Genomic DNA, 15,918 nt, shown 5'->3' on the forward strand with positions numbered 1-15,918 from the left:
TATATATGTGTGTGTGTGTGTGTGTGTGCTTTCTTCTAAATTCCTTATCTATCTTGACATCTGGCATGTAGATATTAGCTTCGGTAGTATGATTTTAGACGCCTGCTTATTATTTTATAGTAAGCCATCAACATTGCCTTAATGGATACTGAACAAAATTACCGCCCAGATTCTCCAACTACTTGAAAGCGTGGGTGCTGAAATTTTTTGACACATTGTTTTCAGGCCGCAGGAAATAACGAACTTAACGATTCGCTCACAAACTGCTGTAAATCACCTATAAGAGTTGACGTTTGACTCACAGGACATGGGCGTGCCAAGCATGCCAGCCAACGCTCCCATCTATCAACCCCCTCTGCCTACCCTTCGTTCCCTAAAATCAGTGTGAATGGCACCGGCAGCAACCAATGCTCCCCCATAGGGCATGCTTCAGTGCCTCAATAGGAGAAGGGATAATGGGATGTAAAGGAGAGCTGGAAAAAGGGGCAAAGCTGGACAGGAAAGCATGCGCCCCATTTCCGCCCCTGGCATGTTCATTGTTACAGCTAGCCATGACCGTCGATGCGTTCCTTAGCGCACGCTGGTGAGCAGCTGCCGTGCGATCACAGTCTTCTGAAATACAGCCAACCAGTCAAAAATATGTCAAAGAAACACTTTCTTTCAAAGCAGTTGCATCTTGCATCTTTAGACTGGAAGATTCATGCATTCATTTTTTTCTTAATGTTTGTTCAGCATCACTTAAAAGAAAAAACTGTGAGACACCTAGACAATTCTACACATGAAATAGGAAACTGAAATATGGACAAACTAATTAAATAAAATAATTTTTATTTTCCAGGAGAAATACAGATTCTGGAGAGGTTTTCTTACTAAAGGCTGTTATAGACAGGAGAGTACACCAGAGATCTACTTACAAGCAAGGCAGATGGGACTAAGACAAGCATTACACGAGACACAATACAAAGTGTGTATATTTTTAAGATGCATTATTACTGTGACTGAGATATTGTGACATGACATGTTACACATATTGTCATTTTTACATTTCTAAAAATGTACCTATATAAACATCATCCACACTTTCACAGCATAAGAATAAACTTGCATAAAAAACATTGACACCCGAAATTAACAAAAAATAAGAGAAACGTACAAGTGCAATGGCAATATTTGAACAAAAAAAAAGCTATGTTCCACAGAATTATTATATAAATGTCCATAACTATAAGTACTTTGCCCTAAAGAAGAATATAGTGAGAACAAAAAGATATTAATATAAAAATTGATATTCCTGATATATATTTCGAGTTATGCAATGTATATCCAAACCATAACTTGAAATTCTACAGTAGGTATGTTTCTTGCAATTGTAAATCTACGAAAAAGAGTTCAAGTATTTATAACAAGGAGCTTGCTACGTGACTGCATTGTTCAAAATAATAGGCAAATTGCAGCGTCTGAAATTTCAGTGAATGTGCTACATTTCAGTGCTCCCTGTGCATGCAGTAACATCTCTGGGCGTTATACACACGTAGCATTTTTATTGAACCGTTTAAAATAATCAGAACAAAAATATGATACCAGAATTAAGAACCTGCATTTTTTTCATTTTCAACATTATTATGATCCCGGCACACAAGATATGCTGATGAGCAGTAATCTAGGTTGGCTACATGTCTCACGAGTTTCCCTTATAGCATTTGATGTTTCACTAGGTTACTTTTTGTCGTGGTAGACCACACTAACCTGCTGTAATTTGTGTATGACAGAAAGAGGTCTTGATATATTTGCAGTTGAATACTTACATTAGACATCTGAAATTCAGTCAAAGTAGCTCTGCGCTAGTTTGCTTTTCATTTCATAAAAGTCATGAGAGAGTCTTTGTTACAAAATAACTGAATTTCCTTTGTCATCAGTTTTGGTTCACTGAATTTCTTCCAGTCATAAACCACATTAACTATATATAAAACCACAAAATGAGATTTATAGAGTACTAGTTGTATCTACAGAGAAACAATAAACATTTCTCAGGTGTATAAAAAGAAAAAATAATAATCAACGTACAAGACACAAACCAAAGATAAATATACAACAGAAACCTCAGTACTTGCGTTTCTAAGAACACAATGTGAAGATGCACAAAGGTCCACGAACGCACCTATACAACCCTTATGGTGTGCAAGCACTTAAGCATTAGTTGTCACTGAGATCAGAGTTGTGAAGAAATGCCGCTGATCGTACATGGTGTTTGCAGAGTCACAGTGATCTTGCTAGTATTATGACTATTCAGTTTGTGTGTTTGGTCTTGCAAAATCTTCTCTGGTTAACTACGCTGTCTTCCCCTTACCTTTCTCTTTTTGATACCTTTTGAATGGCATGTGAGCAAGGTGACTAAATCGCACTGACACGCTCACCCTCATGTCATCTGAGTGATCGGCTACTTTCTCCCCTGCATGGCAATGAGCATTGCCATGCAGAAGACGGAGTGTAGACGAGTAGATGCCTATTCATACAATGCACTTTAGGTTAACCAAATCTGTGCCCTCACTTCTCAATTTTCACTTGTGCGTCTAATGAAGGCACACTTACATGCTTACGTTTGTGCTGCAGTATGTGTCTTCTTAGGCTGGAGTTATGCACAAATGTCTCTGGGCATAGAGGGCATTGATATGGTCGCTCTCCCGTGTGGGTACGCAGGTGATCCGTCATTGTAGACCGTTTAGAGAAGCTCTGGGAGCATATGTTGCATTTATATGGCCGCTCGCCTGTATGAATGCGTACGTGTTCTATTAACGTGTGCTTAGCTAAGAAACCCTGGGAACAATGGTCACATTTGAACGGTCGCTCGTTCAGGTGGGTGCGCATGAATTCTGCTAACGCACGTCTCGAGGTGAAGCTCCGGTGGCATTCGTTGCACTCAAAAGGTCGCTCGCCTGTATGGAGGCGCAAGTGGTCTGTTAGTGAACACTTTACTGTGAAGCTCCGCGGGCATATGTGGCACTTAAATGGCCGCTCACCCGTGTGAGTACGCAAGTGCTCCGTTAATGTTTGCTTTGCCGCGAAGCTTAGAGGACACATGTGGCATTTATAGGGCTTCACGCCTGCATGCATGAGCAGGTGTTTTGATAATGAACACTTTATCGAGAAGCTCCGAGGGCATTGGTTGCACTTATAAAGTCCCTCGCTTGTGTGAACCTTGATGTGTGTCTCCAGGTGGCACAAGTTAAAAGTTCTATAGTGACAGTACTGACAGCTGTAGAGGTGTTTCGGATGTCCACCCTGACCAATGGCAGCTACAGAACTGCTGGCAGGCCCCGATGCTGCACAAATGCAATCGGACCAATTATTCAAATATTGCTTTTTATTCTATAAGATAAACTTAAGTTATATGGTATTATCTGAGTCGTGCTGTATAGCAGGAGAACAAAAGATGCTTTAAAAAAAATCCTCAATTTCTTCAGCATCTACCAAACTAATTTGACGAGTGTCTATATTTTGCTTCGATCAAAATGAAGCCATTGAGGCTGTAATATAGAGTTTAGAAGATATGATTCAAGACAAATGCTAATTAACAATAATTAATTAAAAAGCTTTGAAAGTAACATTGAAAAATGCAAAGTGGTCACTCTTACAGATTTCCTCCATAAGCACACCTCAAACAGCAAAGGAACAGGTAAGCAAAGTGCACAGCTAAATTGTTACCATAAAAATATATTTGCACATCTAGCAGCCATCTAAGGGTTGGGACAAACACTTTTGAGGCAATACAAAAAGGAAACATTGAATTCATGAACACCTGAGTTTACATTCAAATGACTGCCATACAGTAATATAGTCAATTATGGTAGCTGGTAGGTCAATAAGTGCACACACGAGATGATGTCCCATTTTTATGTTGTAGAAGTGAAAGGAAAAGCCTATAATCCTAACATATGTTTTTAGATGGCCAAATGTTTTTGTCCCCATTGATCACAGTTAGACAATGCGCCCCAAGAAAGGACTCACAATATTAATCATTGCCTTTTCCTCAGCGAAAGAATTTCTTATGTATAGCACAAGTATTCGTGGCAAGAACATCTTTAATATTATTTAAAAAAATGCAAAGAAAATAGAGGTGGTGCATAGTGCTATTGCGCTTCGTCACTTGAGTCAAGTACGATAACCCATGTGTAGTAATACTTCAATGACAATATTTCGTAAATCACATAATACAAATAGGAGAGAACAGTGGAAGAAAGAACAGTGGATGAAAAGGCTTTGGGCAGGGACCGAACCTGGGACGTTCAAATAACATGTCCGATGCTCTACCAACTGAGCAACCACAGTGGCTTGAGCACACATTTCTTTCCTTTATTCATTACAAGGGTCCCGTTCTGGCAGACTTAGTACTGTCAGGTAGTACACGAGGGATGATTGGTCAGCTGCCATCTCGTAATAAGATCACGTGCCACGAGACGACTAAAACAGGCAGAAAAAATTGCTCCACCTCGCCCTCATAAGCCCAGGCAGTTCTGACTGACATTTCTATGCTTAATTCATATATATATATATATATTCAATAGTGTGAATGAGGAATAGCCGCTGTGGTAGCTCAATTGGTACAGCATCGGACGTGCTATCCGAAAGTTGCAGGTTTGGTGCTTGCCTACGGCAAGTTATCTTTTCATCCGCTTTTTTTTCTTTTAATTTAAATTACAACTGCATCATATACCATCCCCTATACTTTCCTTGGCATGACTGCCTGTTAGATCTCATCATTTTAAAAATGAAAAATGAGCCCTTAAGTATACACTTATTTTCTTCAAACTGTAAGAAAGGAACTTGAGTGTATCAGTTTGGTGGCAAACACACAATATTTCTATATCATCCTTCTTTACCATATGTAGAGTGTCCTTACTGCAGAGGCTAGCATTTCTGGCCTGAGCCAATACCTACCTTCAGTTTAGTGGCTTTTAAAGAAGAGTATGCCACAGTGCAATAATAATAAAGAAGGGCATCTTATTATGTAGTGCTGGCAGTGCAATACCAAGAAAGGTATCTGTAGAGACAAGTCTCAGATTAACAAAGTTATTGGCACCACAAGCATACGCAAAATAAATGTGCCCTATTTTAGTCAATCAAGAAAGAGCAAGTACATTTTTCAGTTACGGCAACTTGATACTAGAAGCATGCAGCTGCAGGTGCTGAGAGCAACAGTGAGCGCGAGAACGTTTGTGATGCATGGCGACTACATCCATAAACAAACGTTCAGTCTGCAGTTTCTTACGGCAATGGAAGAGCACTGCTCACTATAGCTTCAAAACACTGCCCTCACGTGCCGCATGGGGTAACGCAGGTAGAGTTGGCAAGCGTGCATTGCCAAGGATTGCATCACTCCGTTGGCACCACCAAGCGGCACAGGCTGAACGACTGTTTATCGAATGCAAGGCTTATGCTTCACAAAAGTTCTCGCTTTCATCGTTATTCTCACCGCCAGCAGCCACATCCATCAAGTATTGCATTTCGATCGCCAAGCGCTGCATAGTGGTGCCATTGATCATAGGTAATTTATGCGAAATGACTGCCACTTACTTTCTTCCTCTGACACGCACACATAAGTCAGTGCGCTTGAGAGACATAAAGCACAAATGGAAAAGTGCAATTTATCAGTCGTAGTGCTGCTAAATGCATATTTAGTACAGCTGCTTAACAATTTTTGCTCCAGACACGTCCAGATAGTGGCCGAAATAAATGCCAATCTTCAATTTGAAACTGAGCTGCCCACGAGCGCATTAACAGTTTGTCTTTTAGAAGTCCTGAATTTACAAAGCATGCGTGTTAAAATTTTGTTTTTTTGAGCTTGACAACTGTTCTGACATTTCTATGACTATTTTCAGCTCTTTATTATGTATTCGTGAGTATATGCAATCAAATGAAAATCTCTCAACGTTTGTTTGTACACATTATAAGATCATTAAGCCATAAGTTAAAAGATCTGCAGATTAAATTTCTATGTTCTCATATGCTTACATAAACCTCCAAAGAGGGAGAAAAAAAAAAACACTCGACAAGAGTGACAGCAATATAGCCAAAACTACAGTTGGGAGTAATTAAGGAATCAATAGTGCTAGATGGATGACTGGATCTCTATAATAACGGATGCTGATAAAATTTTGTCCGCCTGGCGATAACAAATGACACAATCAGGCCCACCACTCAACTTCCTTTGTAACATTAGGCATGATAAAAAGCTATGACCTGATAAACACTTCAGTTTAGTTTGTTTTTATACGGCATTAATACACTTAGCACAAAACTGTACAGCCGTGTTTCCTCTTGCTTGAAAAACACTGTAATTTATAAAGTGTGATGGAATAAACTGATTGAGCAAGGAATGGTTAAATAAAAGCTATATTTATCCGATGCTTAAATGTGAAAGTACAATGAGAAAGCTAAAGCAGAATAATACAAGGCAACAGGACAAACAGTACCATAAAATCCCAAACATACATAGAACAACATGAACATAATAAGAAAAGATGTCATGCCATTTACAAAGTAACAATACCAAATACATTAGTTGAACAGATGAAGGAAAAGTAATGAAGACATAGTCATTACCAAGAATTAAGATTCGACATTCTTTTTGACCAAATTATCGGGTCACTGTTTCATCATGTCACATTTGGATGCGGCCGAGATTTGATCCAGGCACGAAAACAAACGTAGATAACAGGAGTTCGAATGTGACCTTCACTATCCAACTATGACAACAGAATCCTCTAATATCTGGTGACAAGCACCTAGGAAGAGAGAGGGGATATATTACAAACAGTGATTAGAACAACACACAAAATAACCAGGCCCACAAATATTGCTGGCATATAAAGGGCAGTGTTCAACTGCCTTTGAATATTGAATCAGCTATTGCCAGATACAACTTCAGCAGGCACCAGCATTTCGCACATGAACGGCAGGTGAGCACATTAGCACCTATGGTCACTCGCTACTGGAATGACATAACGAGCATGATGCACAGTGCTGTCAAAAGCACGACAACATTTTTCTCTGACAGTCCATGATGTGCTGCATCTTTCCCACCAGTAGAGCTCTGCGAAACAGAAAAAGCAAAAAAAGGTTTGCAGTGCATGTTGCAGATATGCATTTTTCGGTACCTAGAATCTTTCACAGAGCGATGAAAAATTAAATGCCATGCTGGCGCTGCTGGAGAAACAGTGGTTGACATTCAGTTACAAAATAACCTTTATACTAGGAGCTTTCACTCAATCATTACACTCGTTTACGAGCATTTTGAAGCATCCTTTGTACGATTCCCACGCATGGGTAAACTTGTATGCTAGAAAGCAAATGCAGCTTACACTTAGGAGTACAACCAAGAGAATTAAGGCTGCTATTGATGATCTAACATGAGACATACGAATTCCCCCCCCCCCCCCCCTTGAGCTATTGAGTGGATGTTTTCTTATTTTTGTATATCACAATGTGAATTGACAAGGTCATGAAACATTGAATGCACTAATCCAACCATCTTCATGCATGTGGGACTGTCGTAGCGCAGTTCATTTAGTTGCTAAAGATACAAAACAACAAAGTTAACAGCCAAATACGGCGGCATTGAAAACCTATCCGTAAAATGATTTATGTGATGCAGGTGAGTCCTTCAGCTAAGGCTTAAACGACTCCTACAGAGCTGGTGCTGATCTCACCAACATGCTGGTACTTCCTCTGAGTAAGCTGCAGACCTTTATGGTACTCCAGAAGCCTGTTGCTGAGGCAAAAAAGAACAAGGTTTAGAGACAAGGTCTTGGCAGCCATAATGCACTCTATAAACAATAATTGATGTCAATGAACAATTCACATCAATTAATAAATCACTGGTCAATGAACAGAAGTTATTTAGGGATCAAGATGCATGCAAAACCAAGGTTTTTTACTCTTGAATCTTTTAGGTTCTTGGCTGAGTGACACACATATTTAATTTCTTCTTTCTTTATTGTGAGTCAGTCAGGGAAAATGAGGAATACGAAGAGCAGTCTTCTTTTCGTAAGTAAGAGCAGTAAAAAAAATAAAGCTTTACACACGAAATTGCAGCAATCTTCTAAATTTTCAATACTTAAAGAAGACCATACGTACAATCGGTACTAAAAATGTCATCATGACGTTGATAAAAAGGTAATGGTTGAAATATACTGATTAAACACCGAGACGGCTAAATGCATGCATCGAATACCTAGTAATGCTTGCCTGATAATTATTATTTGTTTTCCAAGAATTTTAGAGCTTTCTTTGAACAATGTCCACTTGTGGGTAAAGTTGTATAAGCAGTAAATGAAGCAGCTGGTGCCTATCTCAATTAGGTGGTCATCACCAGTGTCATAACTGCAATGGTAATAATTGTTAATGGTCTCATATCTCAAAACCACGTTATGATTCTCAGAGATGCCGCAGTGAAGCGCTTGCAAATTTCGGCTAACTGGGATTCTCTATTGTGCACCTAAATCTACGTGCACAGTTCTGTAGAATTTTGCCTGGCCATTAAATTTGCCAACAAGGTCAACTTGGTTTCTGCATGAGCATGAAAGCTTTATAAACATTCAATAACTTCAGAACCTTCTTGTAATATTTGCAGTATCACAGTGACAGTACATATGTCTGTGATGCCTCAATACGAAGTTACAAAATAGGTTGTCAAAACATGATGAAAAAATGATTTCGTAAAAGATAAAGTTCTTATAGCGACACCATTCTTTTGCTTCAGCAAGTGCACATGCTATTCAGAAACAAGTCACCAAAATTTGAGCTTGACAGCGGATGTGGTTACAGAGAAATTGTTTCTTTCTGACGAAGAGCAGTGCTTTGGAGAAAAGTTCATTTCAAGTCCGCGTTGACATCAAGACCGAATAACATGCTCCTGCTACAAATTCTTCACAATTATTCATAATGTTCACCAAGAAATGTCTGTGATATTCAGGTGAGTTTGCCCCCGCGCAATCTAAAAAGAGATTTCGTGGAGAATTTCCTGCTTTCAGCACTTGCACTCACTGGCATTGTCTAGGGGTGTTGACTGTGCAGGCACACTTCTTGTGTGAATTCGCTGAAAACCAAGGCATTGATGCATCCTCAGTGCATTTGTGAAACAGATCGCAGCTGTGAGCCACTCAAAATGGAATGCTAGCCCACAATATTGATACGGTATTGGTGGAAATGTGGATGTAAGCAAACTTTTGCCACAGGTTCGACCGTGTGGCGACACACTCCACACAAACCGGCACAGCCTTCGCCTCGTCTCTAGCTAGCCCGCCCTGACACGGCCGCATGCTGCAACACGCCTCCGATAAGGACCAGCGCCACTACAGCTTAAGTCACTGACAATGGCTGTAAAACCAAGCTGCCAAGGTCGAAAGATTTGTTTCTTCCCTAAACGTTTGAGGGAGCATCGGTGTGTTCGCTCCGCTGCTGCTACTACCCTAATAAACAGCCGTTATGCGTCATGTTAGAATGTGTCCTTTCGTCGACCCGGCATCCCACAACCATTATGAAGAGGGCTTTGCCGTGCAGTGCACAGTCACGGTCAGCAGATTCGATATTCAAAGAAGTTTGTTTCTCACATTGAGATTATTTTTCTTGTGTTGCTGTATTGTACCACCATTCTTAGATCAGCCACTTCCTGTCAAAGAAAAAAAGTTGCCCAATTTTAATTTGAAGTTTCGATATAGCAAAGTAAATTGCCGATATTACTGACTTGGTTACATCAAGGTTCAACTGTACTAAGTTCATGCTGTTTCAGTCGTATTCACAAGCTGCCTTTTGCTTCACACATCTGGAGAAGTCTTGGCATCTGCTCCATGTTTATTAGCAATTATGTCGTAATAATAAGAATAATTGTTGAACTTTAACGTCTCAAAACCACAGTATGATTATGAGAGAAACCATAGTGATTAGTCCGAATATTTGACCACCTGGGGTTCTTTACCGTGCACTTAAAGCTTCTGTAATATATTTTAAGCCATCTGCTTAACATATTATTCTAAGCCGTCATTAGTGTTTTAATCCGATACTGAACGAAACTTCTGCCCAAATAATTCGTTATATTCAAAAGCTCGGGTGCTAAAATTTGTTGACACAACCTTGTTTTCAGGCAACAAAAAATAATGAATAACAACAAGTGACTTTTGACTGGCAGGAAATGGGCGTGCCAAGCACAGTTGTCTCTTCCGAGTACATAAAAAATATATATAAAAGCATTTCCAATTATATAGAAATATTTATGAAAGCATTTTCATGCTTTCATAAATATTATTTTTCAAATGTTTGTTCAGCATCTCTTTAAAATAAATCTTTGAAAGACCTAGACAATGCTACACATGAAATAAGAAACTGATATAATGATGATACGTGGGGTTTAACATTCCAAAACCACCATATGATTATGAGAGACGCCGTAGTGGACGGCTCTGGAAACTTGGACCACCTGGGGTTCTTTAACGTGCACCCAAATCTGAGCACACAGGCCTACAACATTTCCGCCTTCATAGGAAATGCAGCCGCCACAGCCGGGATTCCATCCCGCGACCTGCGGGTCAGCAGCCGAGTACTTTAGCCACTAGACCACCGCGGCGAGGAAGAAACTGATATATGGGCCAACCAATCCAATAAAATATTTTTAATTTCACAGAAAAATACAGATTCTGCAGAAGTCTCTTTACTAAAAGCTGTTATGCACTGCTAGAGTAGATCAAGATCCCTTTACAATCACAGCAGATGTGACCAAAACAAGCATTACACAAGACACAATACAAAGTGTGTGTATATATGACATGTTATTACTGTTACTGAGATATTGTGACATGACATATTACATGACATATTGTTACTTTCGCATTTTAAAAGAGTACTTATATAAACATCACATACATTTTCATATCTTACGAATAAACTGGCAGTAGAAACATCGACACCCAAAAGGAATAAAAAAATAAAAGGAAACATACAAACACAATGACAATATTTGAGCAAAATAAAAGCAATATTCCACAGAATAATTTCATCAATGTGCATCATTATGAGTACTTCGCACTTAACAAAAATATAATGAAAACAGGAACGTATTAATACAAAAATTCATATTCCTGACATATATTTCATATTACTCAATGTATATCAAAGCTATTACAAGAAAATAATGCAGCAGGTATGTTTTTTGTAATTGCTAATCTACGAAAAGAAATTAGGCAAGCTTTTATACTTACCTTGAATATGCGGCCTAAGCTTGAATACGCTTCTGTAATATCAAACCTGTGCACCAACGACAACATTACCGTGCTTGAAAAAATTCGGCTAAAAGCTGTGCAATTTTTTTTTTCTTTTATATGGTCCTCAGTTTTTCGTGGTGTCATTTATGAAATTCCAACAGGTCTTTTCATTGCAGTCCCAGCAAAAGCGACGTCACCTAAAGATTTTATATTCCTTGTTTAATCGGAAGCTCAAGGTCGATTCAGCACCATTCTTATCCTTACATACATCATGACGAACTCGTTCAATCAACGCACTTTTTTTTATTCTTTATTTTGCCAGAACAAATCTATATGAATTCTCATTTTTTCCACAAATGATGGCTAATTGAAATGAACTATTGACCTTAGCACAGTCATGTGCCTCCTCCTAGGTTACTTTGTAAACAGTCTCTTTTTCCTGTGTTAATAACAATTTTCTATTTCATTCGCTTGAGAATTTCTCTGACCATTACTATATTCACACGCATTTATTTGTGTTGCCTTTTCAACACCTGTTATACTTTATTTTTTTCACATTCTGTTTGTACTTTGCTTGTCATCTTTTTTTTTGCATTGTTTTGATGTTTTTGTATCTTCTTTCCTGCATGGGCCTTGTGGCCTGCGGTATTTCTATAAATAAAAATAAATAATGAGAAGCTCGCTACGTGACTGCATTGTTCAAAATATCATCGTCGTCTTCTTTCGTTTGGTGCCACTTCAGCTGCTCCACCGGGGAGGTATTTCCACAATCGTGGCTACTCTCAAAACCGGCATAGTGCATGACTCTCGCCTGAAGGCCTACAATGATGACACACCTCTTTAGTCATAGCTGGCACCGAGACGGTGGCTTTACAAACCGGGGTAATGTCACGGGTGTGGAAATACCTCTCCAGTAGAACAGCTGAAATGGCACTAGACGATGACGACATTGGTGTTGTCGGGCTCAGCCTGGGTTGCCTTGTTGTCTGGCATTCTGTGCACGCTGTACACTATAATCCCGCTTTCCTACAGACTCACGACCCCTAAATAAATACTCCTTGTAACAATATCAGGCAAATTGCAGCGTCTGAAGTTTCAGTGAATGTGCTACATTTCTGTGCCCCCTGTGCATGCGGTAACATCTCTGGGTGTTATACATACGTAGTATTTTGAGTGAATCATTTAAAATAATCGAAACAAAAATAAGATACCAAAATTAAGAACCTGCACGTTTTTATTTTCAACAGTATTATGATCCCGACACACAAAATATGCTGATGAGCAGTAATCTAGGTTGGCTACATGTCTCACGAGTTTCCCTTGTAGCATTTGATGTTTCACTAGGTTACTTTTTGTCATGGTAGACCACACCAAACTACAGTAATTTGTGTGTGACAGAAAGAGGTCCTGATATATTTTGCAGTTGAACACATCCCGACACACAAAATATGCTGATGAGCAGTAATCTAGGTTGGCTACATGTCTCATGAGTTTCCCTTGTAGCATTTGATGTTTCACTAGGTTACTTTTTGTCATGGTAGACCACACCAAACTACAGTAATTTGTGTGTGACAGAAAGAGGTCCCGATTTATTTTGCAGTTGAACACTTACATTAGACATCTAAAATTTGGACAAACTAATAGTATGCTAGTTTACTTTTCATTTCATAAAAGTCATGAGAAAGTCTTGGTTACAAAATAGCTGAATTTCCTTTTTCATTAGTCTTGGTTGGCTAAATTTCCTGCAGTCATAAACTACATTAACTATATATGAAACTCATGAGGTGTGAGTAAGCGCAAACAGACAAGGACGTAGGAGAGTACTGACATGGACAGAGGGCTACTTTGAGCTGAGCGCTACTTTGAGCTCAAAGTAGCGCTCTGTCCATGTCAGTACTCTTCTACTTCATTGTCTGTTCGCACTTACTCCCACTCCAAGGATGCAAACCAACTAGCCCACTAACGTACTTTAGCAAGATATATGAAACCACAAAATGAGGTTTCTAGAGAACTAATTGTATCTACAGACAAACAATAAATATTTCTTAGGTATATAAAAAGAAAAAATAACAATCAAGGTACAAGACACAAACCAAAGATCAAAATACCACAAAAACCTCAGTACTTGCATTTGTAAGAATACAATGTCAAGATGCACAAAGGTCCATGAGCGTACCTATACAACCTTTATGGTGTGTAAGTACTTAAGCATTAGTTGTCACTGAGATCAGAGTTCTGGTGAAATGCCGCTGGTCATATACGGTGTTTTCAGAGCCACAGTGATCATACTATTTTGACTAATCAGTTTGTGTGTTCGCTTTTGCAAGATCTCCTCTGGTTAACTACACTGTCTTCCCCTTACCTTTCTCTTTTTGGTATCTTTTGAATGGCGTGAGCAAGGTGACTAAACGTCACACTGACAAACTCGCTTTCATGCCATGTTGGTGATCCACTACTCCCTCCCCTGCAAGTCAGTGCACACGGCTTTTGCACATTCATTCGGCAGACTTTACAATTGCAAATCTGTGCCCTCACTTCTCAATTTTCACTTGTGCGTCTAATGAAGGTGCCCTTGCACACTCGTGCTGATGCATGTGTTTTTTGAGGCCGTAGTTATATGGAAATGTCTGCGGGCATAAAGGGCACTTATATGGTCGCTCACCCGTGTGGGTGCGCAGATGACCTTTCCATGTGGACTGTTTAGAGAAGCTCTGGGGGCATTTGTCGCATTTATACGGCCGCTCACCTGTATGAATTCGCATGTGTTCCCTCAACGTTTGCTTAGCTCTGAAACACTGGGAACAATGTTCGCATTTAAATGGACGCTCGCCTGTGTGAGTGCGTATGTGCTCTGTTAATGATTTCCTTCCCGAAAAGCGCCGATGACATTCACTGCACTCATACGGCCGCTCGCCTGTGTGAACGCGCAAATGACCTGTTAGTGTACACTTTAACGCGAAGCTCCGAGTGCATATGTGGCACTTATATGGTCGCTCACCCGTGTGAGTGCGCAGATGGTCCGTTAACTTAGGCTTTCGCGTGAAGCTCTGAGGACATAGGTGGCACTTATAGGGCCGTACACCCGCATGGTTGAGCAGGTGTTTTGTTAATGAACTCTTTACTGAGAAACTTATAGGGCACTGGTTGCACTTATAGGGTCGCTCGCTTGTGTGAACCTTGATGTGAGTTTCCAGATCGGAGAACTTCAAAGTTGTATAGTCACAGAAGTTACAACTGTAGCGGTGTCTCGGATGTTCGTCCTGACCAATGGCAGCCGCTGGACTGCTGGACGGTTTCAATGCTGCGCAAATACAATCAGACCAGTTATTCAAATGTTGCTTCCTATTTCTTGAGATAAACTTATGTTATTTGGTATTATACAAGTCATGCTGTACAGCAGAAAAACAGGAAGTGCTTTCAAAAACAACCTCGATTTCTTTGGAATCTACCAAACTAACTTCACAAGTGTCTATATTTTGCTTTGATTAAAATGAAGCCATTGTGCTGTATTAGAGAATTTGGAAGATATGATGCGAGACTAATGCTAATTAACAATAATTAATCAAAAAGCTTTGAGGACAACATTAAAAATCTAAACTGGTCACTCTTACAGATTTCCTTCATAAGCACACCTGAGACAGCAAAGGAACAGGCTAGCGAAGTGCACAGCTTAATTGTTACCATGAAAATATATTTGCACATCTAGCATCCATCTAACGGTTGCGACAAACACTCTCGAGGCAATACAAAAAGAGAACAGTGAATTCATGAACACCTGAATTTACATTCAAATGACTGCCACACAGTAATACAGTCAATTATGGTTGCTGGTTGGTCAGTAAGTGCACACACGAGATGATGTCCCATTCTGATGTTGCAGAAGTGAAAGGAAAAGCCTATAATCCTAACATACGTCTTTAGATGGCCAAATGGTTTTGTCCCCGTTGATCATAGTTAGACAATGCACCCCAGGAAAGGACTCGCAATATTTTTCATTGTAGCTTCTTCAGAAAAAGATTTTCTTTTGTATAACAGAAATATTCATGGCAAGAACCTCAATGAAATAATAAAAATTACAGAGTAAATGGAGGTGATGCATAGTGCTATTGTACTTTGTCACTTACCAGGTACCTCAGGTTTTAAATACCCTTGCAGATCAATTGAACTTCAGGGCTAGTAGTGCGACTTTCAAGAAACAAATAAAGAACTTATTCATAACCACCGGTCTACACTATCGAAACTACGTAATGGAGTCTCATGCCTCTGCAAATGCTTAAATTGTTCATCAACTTCTATGTCAATTATACGAGTGTATACAGCGGAATTCATTGTATCCGCATGCATTTTGTATCTGTTTTCGATGTTGTTTCATTGATATTGTTTAGTTGTGAATTATAACGAGAGTGACCTCTAATTCTTAAAATGTGTTATGTAAACTTCTTATGCTATTTATGTTTGAATTTTGTGTTTACAATTTCAGGTTGCTTGAAACCAATGTATTGAATATATATATTGTTTAAGCTTTGCACTGTCACGGACTGCGGAGAGACAAGGGCCTTTGTCAGGCTGTTCGCCTTTAGCCCTTTGCCCCTGCAGTGAGCTCTGTATCCGGCTTACTGTAAATAAAAATCCTACTACTACTACTACTACTACTTAAGTCAAGTAG

At 39.5% G+C, this 15,918-nt stretch overlaps 3 protein-coding genes and 1 long non-coding RNA gene across 4 annotated transcripts in view; 1 reads left to right on the top strand and 3 right to left on the bottom strand.

The window, feature by feature from the left end:
* Window positions 1-15,918, bottom strand: part of LOC142791888 (uncharacterized) — a 205,010-nt gene that overhangs the window by 166,717 nt on the left and 22,375 nt on the right. The gene's annotated exons all lie outside the window — the stretch shown is intronic.
* LOC142796394 (uncharacterized) lies at window positions 714-15,895 on the top strand. Its single transcript, XR_012893809.1, has 3 exons — window positions 714-964; window positions 3,635-3,673; window positions 15,733-15,895. It is a non-coding gene; the product is annotated as an uncharacterized LOC142796394 (long non-coding RNA).
* Window positions 812-3,464, bottom strand: LOC142784053 (uncharacterized). Its single transcript, XM_075882689.1, has 2 exons — window positions 3,410-3,464; window positions 812-3,320 (listed from the first exon to the last, which is right to left on the bottom strand). The coding sequence occupies exons 1-2, from the start codon at window positions 3,462-3,464 to the stop codon at window positions 2,545-2,547; spliced, it is 831 nt and encodes a 276-aa protein (XP_075738804.1). The 3' UTR covers window positions 812-2,544.
* Window positions 10,649-14,617, bottom strand: LOC119169719 (uncharacterized; the record flags this gene model as incomplete). The annotated part of the gene is made up of 1 exon (XM_075886891.1): window positions 10,649-14,617. A coding segment is annotated over one exon (834 nt), but the record flags the coding sequence as incomplete, so codon positions are not given.

Source organism: Rhipicephalus microplus, chromosome 2 (genome assembly GCF_043290135.1).
Source record: "Rhipicephalus microplus isolate Deutch F79 chromosome 2, USDA_Rmic, whole genome shotgun sequence".
Classification (NCBI taxonomy): Eukaryota; Metazoa; Arthropoda; class Arachnida; order Ixodida; family Ixodidae; genus Rhipicephalus; species Rhipicephalus microplus.